The 14,017-nt window shown below is 36.2% G+C and overlaps 1 protein-coding gene across 1 annotated transcript; it reads right to left on the reverse strand.

Annotated features, from left to right (window-relative positions):
- Positions 1–1,535: 1,535 nt before the first annotated feature.
- Positions 1,536–3,544, reverse strand: LOC116137378 (pirin-like protein). Its single transcript, XM_031423059.1, has 6 exons — positions 3,406–3,544; positions 3,265–3,314; positions 3,130–3,168; positions 3,006–3,034; positions 2,296–2,462; positions 1,536–2,207 (listed from the first exon to the last, which is right to left on the reverse strand). The coding sequence occupies exons 1-6, from the start codon at positions 3,519–3,521 to the stop codon at positions 1,703–1,705; spliced, it is 906 nt and encodes a 301-aa protein (XP_031278919.1). The 5' UTR covers positions 3,522–3,544; the 3' UTR covers positions 1,536–1,702.
- Between the last annotated feature and the right edge of the window lie 10,473 nt (positions 3,545–14,017).

A 14,017-nucleotide genomic window follows, 5' to 3' on the forward strand; every position in this document is an offset into this window, starting at 1 on the left:
AATTGAAAAACTCGAGCTTGACTCAATTGAAATAGTCAAAACTCAAGCTCGATTCAAATCAAGCTCAAATAGCTCACGTGCGGCTCGACTCATTAGTAAGCCAATTTAGAGCACAATCCTACTTAGAATACAATATTAACTACAACCTTAGAGAAGTCAAGAGCATCATTTAAACTACTATATAAATACTAAGGACCAAAACCTTTAATATTAGGGTACTAGGTGATTAGATGGTTTGAAAATGTTCTATTCAATACCTTATTAATAGAGATAAATTTATATATCACATTATTAATGAAGTAACTAGCTAGGATATGCTAACCCTATAAATATTGACAATATCTTGTAAACTTACATAATATTATACGCAACATATTGGAAATATAAATGCTAACATTATAGATGGGCATACGATATAGAATTTTACTGAACAACCCAATTTTTCCCATACTTCTAAGAAGGTTTCACATTTACTTTCCCAAGAGTGAAGAATGGGAGTGATTGACATTCAAATTTAGCTTGGTGGGAACATGGAAAATCCTCAAGAGATGCTTGTTGAAGTTTCCATGGAATTTCATTCCATGAGAAAAGATTCCTATGTTATGGGGTCTACAATCACCATATTATTATCAGAATAATCATATTATGATACTTTTTAGAATAATATTTTAGAAAAAGTAAATTTGGGTGGGTATTATGATGTAGGATTTAAAAATTAATAAAAATATCTCATATGTTTGTTTATTTACTAAACAACCCTATAATAAAATATTGAAAATTAATAAAAACACCCCCAACCCACCCATTAAATACCGACAACTGGCCACCACTGTCGGAGGATAGCCGAAGTCGTCGTATTGGCACAAGACTGGCTGGATCTGACCGGTCACGCGCTGATATGGACTTTTTTTACTAGATCTACAGTTAGATCTGGCTATTGACGGCCAGATCTGGCCGCATTTAGTCGTCAACGATGACCAAAGATATGGCTATCGTTGATGGTCAACAACGGCTAAAGATATAACCGTTGTTAACAACTTACTACAACCAAAGATCTAGTCATCAACAGTCAGATATTTGGTAGTAGATCTAACATTTTTCGGCCAGATTCATTGTGGATCTGGCCGAAAAATGCTAGATTAACATACTATAGGCCAGATTCAGGCGATGATAGCCGAAATTTGGCAAATTTAGGTTGCTGGGGTGTTCTGTCAATTTCTTTAAAAAAAAAAATTTGGGGTTTTTAGTTTAATTAATAAACTTAAGAGATTTAAAAGAAATTAAATAATATTTTGAGAACAAGAGAATAAATGTGTATTTTGAATAGAATAGGGAATAGGATACTGAAAAATAGTGTACCAAACGGAGAAATTTTTGGCATATTTGAATAATTTCAACCGGCTAGTACTTTATTAGATTCATTACTTACCTAACAAGACAACGATTTTAAAAAGTATTACATGATTTTTTTATTGCCGAAAATAAGAGATACAAGAAATATTGTAAAAAATTTAAAGATACAAATGTAACTTAGCTTTTACCAAAAAGTAGTAATGAGATTAATGCGAGCTTGCGAAAGGAACCCATCAAATAGATGTCAATTCCTTTGTCTAATCTTTAAACTAAAATATACAAGAGAGATTGGTGATTTTTTTATTACCTACTTTGATAAAGAACCAATAAGTTCTCCCTAAAACATGATCTAAAAATCAAGGCTAATTGCAGCTTCTGATCTCCAATGCCTAGCTTTCTCGAATCCATTAACATAGTTGTCAAAATCATCAATGGTTTGGTCAATCTCTTCTTGTGTGTTCATAACAAATGGCCCAAATTGCACTAAAGGTTCACCTAATGGTTCCCCTCCTACTAGAATAAACCTGAGGGGCTTAGAGGACTTGTTCCATGCCTCCAAGCCATCCCCAGATCCTAGCAGAAGCAAGTGATGTGCTGATACCGGTGAAGATTTTGTGCTCGAGAAGATACCGTCGCCTTCCAAGACGTATACAAACGCGTTCCAGGATTTCGGTATTGGTTGTTGAAGATGAGCTCCTGGTTTTAGAGTGAAATCCAAGTACATTGTTGGTGTTCTTGTGTAGACTGGTGATTTTGTCCCCAAGGCCTCTCCTGCTATAACCCTAACTTTTATGCCATCTTTTGCAACTTCTGCAATGTCCTTACTCAAGATTTCCTGGTACCTTGGTTCAATCCTGCATAAAGACATAAAACGATAAGCATATTCTAACCCAAAAGTTCCAACATCACTATGGATTTTGCCTTGATTTTTTAAACACTTACATTTTATGTTTTGAAGAGAGGTTTATCCACAATTGTAAGCCCTTTTGGGTGCCTTGTGCTGCAGGCATTTCCGAGTGAACAATCCCTCTCCCTGCAGTCATCCATTGCAGGTCACCAGCTCCTATGGTCCCTTTGTGGCCTTCAAAATCTTCATGAGTAACAGCTCCCTGACAGCACAAAGTTATCATCCTCTTAACTCAATCAATCAAATCAATCTTCGCTCAAGATCTAGTGCAATTACTCCTAACATACGCGGGATTTACATTCAACGTGTAAACTCATTACGTGACGAAACTTGAAAACTAAAAACGTAAAACTTGTACTATGCACAGTAAGTATACGCTATAAGGTTGAGTTCACACTCAAAATTCAAATTAAAGACAAAACTAGTCTTTGGTGGCATTATTATTATTATTATTATGTTGGGCTTTCAACTTTCCCCTCAACAACCTGGCAATTCCCTGGTCTAAATTGCATATAATTGTGGCATTTTGTGCCTGCCATAGCTGGCATGGTAGGCTGACTTTATGGCACCATGTTATCAATGTGTTATTTTGAAGCTAACCAATGAGTCTTGATTACCTAATTGACTGATTAACTAACTTTATTATATTATTATTATTATTCAACAAACAACTATACTGTTTACAGAATATATTATAATAAATAGTTATTATCTTTTAGCTTATTTTTTAATAGTAGAAAGTTACCTGTAACATGTATGTCACTGTTTCAAATCCTGTTAAAGAGAAAACAGAACAATCAGAATCACCAGAATTGTGGATGAAAAGGGTGAATTTTCTCGGGAAAATACAAAACCAAACAAAACTAAACCTCTATGTGGATGATCAGGAAATCCAGCAGGAGCAGTGACTGCAAAATATTCAAAAACAAAATAATATTAAGCCATTACAGTTCATGAAGAAACAGAGCAGAAAAAAGAAAAAGAAAAAAAACAGAGGAACCCACCTGAGAATTCATCCAAAACAAGAAAAGGATCAAAGTAACGCAACTCAAACCTGGAAAAACAATAAAACCCAGTTAGAAAAACATCTCAAACTCTTCAAATTTCCATTTCTTTAATTAAATTAATCATTCGTTAATGATCACCTTCCGATGCTTCTTCTCACAATGGCACCAAGGCCTTCATGTTGAGGCCTGGCCAAGAACTTTCTGACCACCGAGCGGGGTTCTTTAACAGCAAAAGAATTGTCTATCTCAGGCATTTTTGGTTTGGGATAAGAAACTGTGGAAAATAAGCGAGATATTCGCAGGTATTTATAGAGAGAAAGTTGAAGAAAAAGATGAAGATTTCTATTGAAAACAGTTGGGGTCAAAGTGAAAATTGTTTGGCGGCCAATATAAGACCCACATGGGAGCTTCCTTAACCTTAAGCGACACTGGAACAGATTCTTTTTTTGCCTTTGTTTATTCGAAGCTTCATAAATAAATCTTATGTCTATATTATGTCAGCATAACGTTTTTATGATGTGCGTTCAGCCTTTAGAATCTTGACCGTTGTGTGATTGCCACGTGGCAAATCAAGATATTATGTTATCTCATAATCACTTTCTAACGATAGCATCACATCTGTTATATTAAATTCGTCATCCTAAATGATGCTCTCAAAAATTTGTGTCAATTAAGTAATCGATTTGAGCTAAAAGGACTTTTTCTTACCCAAATAATGATTCAACGATATTTTCTTATTTATAAATTTTTAAAATATTATTTTATTATTTAAATTTGTATTTTAATAGTAAACTGAGAATAAACTTAGCCTAAATTATTGAGGTTTGTAAAGAGAGAAGGTCGATGAGTTTTTTAGTAGTAGAAAATTAGATTTTGATAGTCGGGATTAATTAGAATTTGACTTGAGAGAGGCGGTTGTACAAACTCTGATAACTTAATTACCAATGATTGGTTGGATCGGTAGGAATAGGATTTGAGAGGTTTTAGTGAGTGATGATAGGGGAAAGAAAAGAATAATGGTGGTGTGGGATTGTAACGATATCGTAATTAAAAACAAAATATAAATTTGGACATTAAAATGATATTTTAAAAGTTTACTGGTGGAAATGTGTCATACGTCATTATTTGGGTGGGAAAAAAGTCGTTTACTCAACCAATTTTTACCGAAAGTCAAGTCACTAGCATAAGTTTAAGGGAGAACTAATTTGATGTGATCCACTTTTGGGCAGCCCAAGCAATAGAACGAATGTTGGGATGTGTTGTTGAGGTACATAGTCTCATATTTGAATCTCTCTAGGTCCCAAGATTTAAACGAGGGACCATGAAAGTTAGTTATTACGCTAGTTTTTTTCAAAAATTAGTCGAGATATTCGGAAGATGACCATAAACCTTGACTTACCGTAAAATTAGGTTTAAAATTGAAAATATTTTTGAATGACACAAGGGTGAAGGGACGATGATGCATGATTTAGTGAAGTGGGGGAAAGAATTTAGTGGGCCCTATGTGTGATTTCTTGGGCCACATATACTATGATTGGATGTCGGCTTTACATTTGGTTCCAAAACTTTGACTTTTATTCACTTATGCCCTTTTGGTCCAAGTCTTGCTTCAAGTTTACCTTTTTCATCATCATAAATCCCTAAATCTCTTCTTACTTGCTAACCACTTTCTCATTGTAATTTGAAACTTCTTCAAAATCTAGGGTATGCTTTGAATTTTCCAAAAATTATTTCTGTTTCATAATATCTTTTACAATCACATTAAATAGAACGACGATTAATTAAGACAACGCTAAATATCTAAAACCATGGATCGTTATCTATCACTCTTTGAAAAATAATGGAAACATTAATATTGATATTAAGAAAGATTGTCAATTTTTTTCATCTGTATTTGATTACAGTTGAAAATGCGCGTTGTGCGATAACGATTTCCAACTTTAAATTTAAATAATTAATTATTACGTTAAAAAATTAATCTAATAATAATTAATTAGAGGTCACCTAATTGATAGTAACACATGATTATGTTTGATAGCATAAAATGATTATTGTTGGTTAATTACATAATAATAATTTTGGGCTTCGTGGGTGGGCCATGGGCTTTGGTATGGGCCCATGATGATGTGGGCGTAGGGAGTTTTGAATAATGACATCATTAATACAAAAGCATGACGCGAGGAGAACCGTTGGATTGGGGAATTGATTAAAATAGTCCGGTCAAATCAGGTGAAGAAATCTCGATGCATGCACTTAACTGTAATACAATAACGCGTAGACTTTAATTGCCATTCAAATTATATTAATTAAGAAATAATGATCTATGAATTTCATCATCATGATCTACCAAATTACAACATCATGATGTGATCAATTTTTTTTATATGGTTTAGTATAATATTATATTACGGTGTTGAGAGGTAACGTTACCCCCTTATAAAATATTTGAAATTTTCTAGCATTGACATTGAATACAATATTTCAACAGAGAATAATGTATATACCCTTCAACATAGCAACTACCTTATTTAGAGTATATTAAGTAACGTTCTCTCCAGAATTTCGTATGATATTGGGGTTCCACATGACATATTTACTGTTGTTAGAATTTATTATGATATGCAACTGAAACAAGTTTTAATTAACGGTTGGAGATGTTCGGGTTAGTTTACATATACCTCGAGTAATCTTGTGAGACCCTGAAGTTAACGACCGGGTATACCCTTTAGTGGCTATTTCTATTAATAACCGAGGTGACTCGAACTCATGATCTATTGAATAATATACTCTCAAGAGTCATTGTCTAACCACTCGGCTACGTGATCAACTGAAACAAGTTATTGCAAATGGTAAAAGGGAGACTTTGAAGGTAAAGGTCATTCTAATTTTACCAAAGGGGTTTGAATTAGGTTTGTCCCACCAAGGTAGGCAATCTGTCTTTTCAAAACTATCGTCCCACTAAAAAAAAAAAAAAAAAAAAAAAAAATTGTGATAGGGTCAGTAGTGTCTGGGTAGAAATATAATGAAATCATTTTTCCTATTCTTCCCCGGACCCTGCGACCTAAAATAAATTGACATTTAGGAATTTTAATTTAATTGGTTGCTTGAATGATGAATTTTACTTATTATATGGCCCTATACTTTATATTTGAATAAAGTATATTATTATCATGTGAAAGTGTACTCTTCCCTCAAATAAAGTTTTGGGTTTCAGTAGCTAAAATTAGTTATGTCAAATTTTAATATTAGAAAATAAGAGTAGTTAGAAGATCAAAAAGTACAATGGCTTATAATTTTTTTTTTTTATATTTATAATTTTAATTTTAAAACTATAATAACTACCCTTACTTAAAGTCATATGAGGGGTTTCTCTGATAACATATTATTTTTAAATTACAATGATTGATTAATATTGCAACAAATAATAGTGAATTTTAATGATTTTCAAAAATTATAAGGGTGGATTAAATTTAATTATGACAGAATTAAGGATCGAAATGAAACATGAAACATAAAACTTGCAAAGCAAAACGACATGTCGTTTTACCCACATTAGTCTGTCGTTTGCTGCATGGCGGTTCCACGAAAGCTTATAAATTCAAGGTTTCTCATAAGTTTCAGCTATTCTTATAATTAATCAATCAGATTTATTTTTATCTCTTCTGCAACTCTTTTCTTCTTCTTCTTCTTCTCCTTCTTCTTCTTCTTCTTGATAAAAGATGAATAAGAAGATGAATAAGAAGAAGAAGTAGAAGAAGAAACGACTTGCAGAAGAGAGGACCAGAGAAACGAAAGAAGAGAACTTCCAAGAAACTGGTTTTCCGTATTGATTTTTCATATTTCAGTTCGTATTAAGCATGCATGCATCATGCATTCTGGCTTTTCAAATAAGATATTATAGTTTATAATTAGCTTGTTCTCTTGATTTAATTCATTAATGGCTTCTCATGCATATAGAATAGAATCTTGTATTAGTTTAATTAATTCTTAATGTTAATGTTAATCTGGGCATTTCTTCTCGACAATGCGTATCCATAGAGTCCTTTAAGTTAATGCTTTTGAATCTTTTCTTTAAATCTTGATTAATTAATTGTTCCCATAAAATTAAAGATTCTAAATTTTGATCCTCTCCTCCTTATTATGTAATTCCCAATGTCCAGACTTCTTTCTATTTAAAAATCTATTATTATCAAGAAGAAGATGAAGAAGAAGCAGAAGAGATGATCAGAGAAACGAAAGAAGAAAGCTTCCAAGAAACAGGTTTTCCGTATTAAGCATGCATGCATGCATTCTGGCTTTTCACATAGGATATTATAGTTTATAACTAATGTGAGATATGTGTTTTTTTAGTTATTAGGCTAATTAAATGATTAGAATATAACCAAGAAATTAGTTCTTCCTTTTCTTGCTATAAGTTCAAACTTGATTCAATTAGTTCGAACATTAATCTATAAGAAACTTGATTCAATAATATCACTAATGCAAGTTCAGTTATATATTGATGCTAGGATTTAATTAAAAATGTTGTATAGTAGTATGATCAATTAGAAAACGCCTATATGATTATATCAGTTACATCTGCTACTTATTCCCCTGAGAATAGGCTGTGTGAGATGAATGAGCTAAACTACTCTAAAGTGTTGACACCAAACATAGCCAAGAATTTGACTGGCTTAATGTACAAGTAAGTGTATCACAACTGCAGGTGAGCTTTTAGCAATGGAATATTTTCATTTAAAGAAGTGAATTAGAGACTACAATTAATCAAGACATTTTTTTACAGATTGTTTCTGTTTATTTTGTTCTTAAAATTTTTACAGATCTCTTATCTCTACGGAAAGTCAAATTGAACTTCACTCTTTTTACTGTAGTGGGTGGGGGAATTTTGGATATAGTATATACTTCTATTGGCCTTGACAGATTGTCTACCTACAGAGACTCGATTGCCCCTTTCACAGTAAGCCAGAATTAGTTTACTAATATTTGGGTCTGGGTCGGGTTAGATTCGAGTAAGTCTAAATGAGGTTAGGTTTCTATTATGTATTTTTTGTAACAGTGAAAAACTTAAGGAGAGAATAGAGAGTGAGAGTGAGCTACCGTTGTAATTGCTACAGAGTTCTGATACTCAATAAAATTTTCTATTTGAATGCTGGACGTAGTTTCTTAATTGAAACGAACCAGGGTAAACTATTGTGTTCTGTCTTTATTTTATACAAAACAATTCATCAATATATGATTCTTCATAGTTTAAGAACTTTCAATGAACCATACTCACTCCTCAACCCTTCCTATTGTCGTTTTAGTATGGTTTTGCTGGGATGTTAAGTTGTCTTCCTTTATAACATCTCGAAGATTCATCAACTCAAGATGAAGAATGAAAATAACAGTCTATTCAATATTGTATACCCTTATACATAATACAAATAAACTTGTTTAAAATATTAAATGAGCTCTAAAATTTATTTATTTAAAAAAGCTTTAAACATCTTGAATAACACTGTCGTTGGAATAGGTTGTCGGAAACCCATCACTACCATTGGAATCTGGTGGTCAAACAAAATTTCGGCATGCTATGATAACAATATTGGTATTAAAATGTTCGTCCTTGAAAGCTCTATCTATTTACATAATTTTTAAAGACAATAAAGTTTTAATTTTTCCAGGATCTAAAGGAAAAAGTTTGATAACAAAACTTTCTCGGTTAGATCCCATAGAAAATGCACCCTTATTGTTTTTAAAAGTTTACTGGTAGATAGATGTGCAAAAAGATTATTTTGATACCTTTCTTACATAATAAAATTATCCACAAAAAAAAAAAAAAAAAAAAAAAAAAATTGCTATTACAATCGTGATTTGGAGATTTAAAAAAAAAAAAATAATCTATCATTTTACAGGTGGACTTTATAAGTTTATATAGGGTTTCTTTGTAATATTTCTATAAAATGCATTTTTCAAGATAAATAAATGCTATTTTTTTTTTTTTTCAGAAAACCCTCAAACAATTACTTTCTATTGAAACAATTATGTATAAATCAAACTGGAAAAGAAAAAGATAAAGTGATAATAATGATAATTAATAAAATGAAAATATAATTAGCAATAACATTTTTGTATTCCCTACTCATTAATGCCGTTCAAACTTTTATGGTCGGATTATTAATTAGTCAAATTCATTTAAATATGTTCAATCGTTTGTTAATTAAGACTATATTTAGTCGTTAATTAAGGATATTTTAATAAATTTTTAGTAAAATATTTATAATAACTTAATTTAGTTTAATTAATCAAATTATATTAATTAAACTAAATTAAGAAATAATGATCTATGAATTTCATCATCATGATCTACCAATTACAATGTCATGATGTGATCAATTATTTTATATGGTTTAGTATAATATTATGTTACAGTGTTGAGAGGTAACGTTACTTCCTTATAAAATATTTGAAATTTTCTAGCATTGACATTGTTATGCCTGAAAAAGTAGGGCTGATGCAGAGTCTTGTCAGCATGGGATGGTCAGAATTTGGGAAAGTTCTACGACCGTTCACACGCACCCACGTCGCATAGTAATGTAAGGGGCATACCACTGTCAGTGCAGTGGGTGAGTGTCAGGCTAGCGAATGGTTAGATATTGCCTACGCGTCCAATCCTTGTATAAGTCGAGGAAATCACTCGGGCAGGTGAGCAATGGGACGCAGAGAAGGATTTGTACGGTATCCACACACTTGCAGAATTAGTAATCATTACCTTGGTTTATCTCACTATAAATAGAGGTCTTCTCTCTCATTTACGGGATTAGCTAATTTCACTCTAGAATAGCTTACTCTCTCTCTCCTTTGTATTTTCTAAGCTATAACTCAGCTCGCTTAATGCGACCTGACCCTATTCATTAATACAATATCAGTGGACGTAGGATTAACTTTTGAGCATCCGAAACACTTTAAACATTGCTTCTCACCCTTTATTTAACTAAATATTCTCATATCACATGTGACTTCTAAGTCCTCTTAGCATTTCCCACGTGCGAATAGTTAATGTTAAAATCAAGTATCAACAATTTGGCGCTAGAAGGAGGGCCCGATTTAGTACCTACTCTCCATCAGAGAAATCTCTGACTAATCGGTCCCATAACAACAAATGGCCCGCGGCTTCAAATCTGAGCGAACCAGTCATGGTAATGAAGCAATCCCCCAAGTATAAGACACTTCTCCCGAAGTGCCACCAATCCAGCAGAATATCATGGGGGATATTCCTTCAAGCTCACATCCTGACCTAGCCATCATGAATTACTTGGAGAGGTTCAATAATACTCTTCAAACGGTCAATCGAAGGCTGGACTGATTGGATCAGGTCATGCCACCCGAATCCAATGAGGTGGTGCTATCGCCAAAAACGCATGCATATTGCTTGAAAGCACGGAAAAGGGCGAAAGCCCATGCTACGTGCACTGCAGCGCATCAGAGAAAGGGAAAGCAAGTGGCGCAAAGCGGACCTAAGGGCTTTGAGGGACTAGCGAACACCGATTGCACCCCGAGTAGATTATCTGTGGCATTACGACTCGGCAATATGTTGCAGCATGAGCCGTCCCGCGCCATGTCGCACGGGTACTCCCACAAAAGTGCAAGGCAAGGAGATTCCCAATATTGTCAAAATGATGACTTTGATCAGCATCGTGTAAGGGATTCCCATCATCCGCAGGTCAGTTTGTACCACCGCGGAGGTCAGAAAAATTCCTCGAATAACTCGATACAGTCACACGCCTCTAGCCAGCGTGTGCCGAGATTGGCCGAAGCATCCGACCGGGGTGAGGAAGAGTCCGACTTGCGATCTTTCCTTAACCGTAACCGTCAGGGTTGAACCCGCTTTGTCGAAAGTGATCCCTAGGTAGCTCTGCTGCCTTAGATTGAGGAGCTACAACGAACTCTGGATCGGCTTAAGGCTCAGCAAAATGAGCAAGGGCAGGTAGTAGAGGCGTCTCCCTTTTCTCCAGCAGTGTTAGCTGCTCCCATCCCATCGAGATTCAAAATGCCCGACATGCAAGCATTCGATGGGAATTCTAATCCACATGATCATTTGTACGAGTTCAACGACCTCATGGAACTCCACCAAGTCTTTGACTTGGCAAAATGTCGTTGCTTGGCGGTAACCCTTACCTCCCATGCCAAGCGATGGTTTAGGTCACTCCCGGCAGGATTAGTCGCCTTAAATAAGCTCGACAGTTCTGAGGCATTTCCAGACGAACAAGAAGTTCTCAATGCCTCTAAGCTACCTGAGAAACATAAGGCAAGAGAGGGATGAATCCCTCCAATCTTACATAGACAGGTTCCACAGGGAGCTCCACAAAGTGGCTCACACTCCCGAAGATTCTGTTCGGACTCTCATCATTGCGGGAGTTCGCCCGCATACAGACTTGTGGAAGGAACTGCAATCTGAGGATGACGTTTCCCTCACTCGCTTCTATAACCTTACCGAAAAATACCTTCGCATCTAAAGTTTTGTGGTCTCTCTCAATCGCCACGACCTCGGTCCTTTGAGTAGTGCTCCCAACCGGGGAGAAAATTGGTGGGCTAATCGCAGATGGGCTAATGATGATTAGCAAAAAGAAAAAAAGCAATGGCAGGAGCCCAAGAAATCTTATGCCTTAATTCCTCGTCGCGATCATGACAAGAGTCAGTATACTCCTCTAAATGCCTTGGTATCAACTATTCTGGATAAATCAGAGGAGACCGGTTTGCTTGGAGAGCCCGAGCCCATGAAAAAACCCCCTTTAGCCAGAAACAATAAAAAATATTGTCGCTTTCATCAAGATAATGGGCACCACACCGATGAGTGTCGGACCCTCAAGCAAGCAATTGAGGATCTCATTAAGCAGGGGCACTTCAAGGAGTATGTCAATGACTCTGCTCACGTTCGAGAGAAAAATCAAGAGGAACCGGGAAAGAAGTGTAGTGGTAGCAAAGGTCTCTACTGTATAGGGATCATCTTTGGAGGACCACAACTTGCAGGGAATTCTCGAGGTGCCTAGGAAAGGTATGCTCGTGCAGCCTGTCATGACCCCATAAATGTGATGAGTACGACGCCGCAACCCGCCAAGGCTCGTAGGGAGGAGGAAATCACCTTCTCTGAGAAAGACACGGTATGATTGCATCATCCCCACAATGATGCTCTCGTTATTGCGCCTGAAATAGGTCGTTGTGAGGTCCACAGAATGTTGGTAGACAATGGAAGTGCCGTGAACATCTTATTCCAGCGAGTTTTTGAGAAGATGAAACTGGATGAGGCATATCTGAATCTTGCCTCTATCCCTCTGTATGGTTTCATTGGGGATCATTTGATTCCCAAAGGGACGATCTCGCTCCAAGTCACGTTGGGAGAGACCAACAAGATGACTAAAATGACTAAGTTCTTAGTAATAGACTGTCCATCCGCTTTCAATGGTATCTTGGGACGACCTCTACTATGAAGTTTCAAAGCAGTCACTTCAATCTACCATCTGAAGATGAAGTTTCCTACCCTGACCGGGATAAGGGAAGTAAGTGGATCTCAACGCGTATCTCGCAATTGCTATGTAAGGGCAGTGCAGATAGCGTGTAGGGGAAAAAGAGCTCCAGTTGGTATCCTTGAGCAGGCAATGGCAATCAGCCGGATCGAGCCATAGCCCGGCCTAGTTGAGGATAACATGGATCCCCGCATCCAGAAATACCTTTACAGTGGGCCGGTTGAGGACCTATCTGAGGTATCGATCGATCAAAGCGAGACTAGCTGAGCGTTGAGAATCAGAAGTAATCTCAACCCCTAGCTCGTCGACGACCTTATTAGCTTCCTTAGGGAAAATACCGACGTATTCGCATGGACTCATGCTGACATGGTCGGGATTAGCCCGAATATTATATGCCATGCCCTAAATATAGATGTTGAGGTCAAGCCAGTTTGCCAAAAGAGAAGAGCAATGGATCATGAGCGATATGCTGCTTTGAAAGTTGAGGTAGATAATCTTCTCTTAAACAGATCCATCCGAGAGGCACTCTACCTGAGTTGGATTACCAACCTGGTCTTAGTAAAGAAGTCTAACGGCAAATGGCGGACCTGCGTTGACTTCACCCACCTCAACAAAGTCTGTCCGAAGGACATCTTTTCTTTGCTAAGAATTGACCAACTTGTTGATGCCACCTCCAGGCACGAGCTACTGAGTTTTATGGACGCCTACTCGGGATATAATCATATCCCGATGTACGTGTCAAACGAAGAACATACCTTCTTTGTTATGGATCGGGGGCTGTATTGCTATAAGGTTATGCCCTTCGACTTAAAGAATGCTGGGACGACTTACCAGCGACTGGTTAACCGAATGTTTTCCAAGTAGATCAAAAAATCAATAGAAGTCTATGTTGATGACATGCTGGTCAAATCGCATGTCGCTTTAGATCACATAGTGCACTTTGCTGAGATGTTTGGTATACTCCGAAGATACAGAATGAAGCTCAACCCTCTCAAGTGTTTGTTCGGGGTATCCTTAGGAAAATTCCTGGGGTATATGGTTAACCAGAGGGGAACAAAAATCAACCTCAAAAAGATCCAAGCTCTTTTTGATATGAGAAATCCGACCAACCGAAAACAGGTTCAGAGTCTTAATAGGCGAATAGCGGCTCTTAGTCGCTTCATATCAAGGGCAACAGATTGCTACTTGCCCTTTTTTCATATACTCAGGGCCAACAAGAAGTTCAAATGGACTCCCGCATGCGAACA

Source organism: Pistacia vera, unplaced genomic scaffold (genome assembly GCF_008641045.1).
Source record: "Pistacia vera cultivar Batoury unplaced genomic scaffold, PisVer_v2 Contig323, whole genome shotgun sequence".
In the NCBI taxonomy this organism is placed as follows: domain Eukaryota; kingdom Viridiplantae; phylum Streptophyta; class Magnoliopsida; order Sapindales; family Anacardiaceae; genus Pistacia; species Pistacia vera.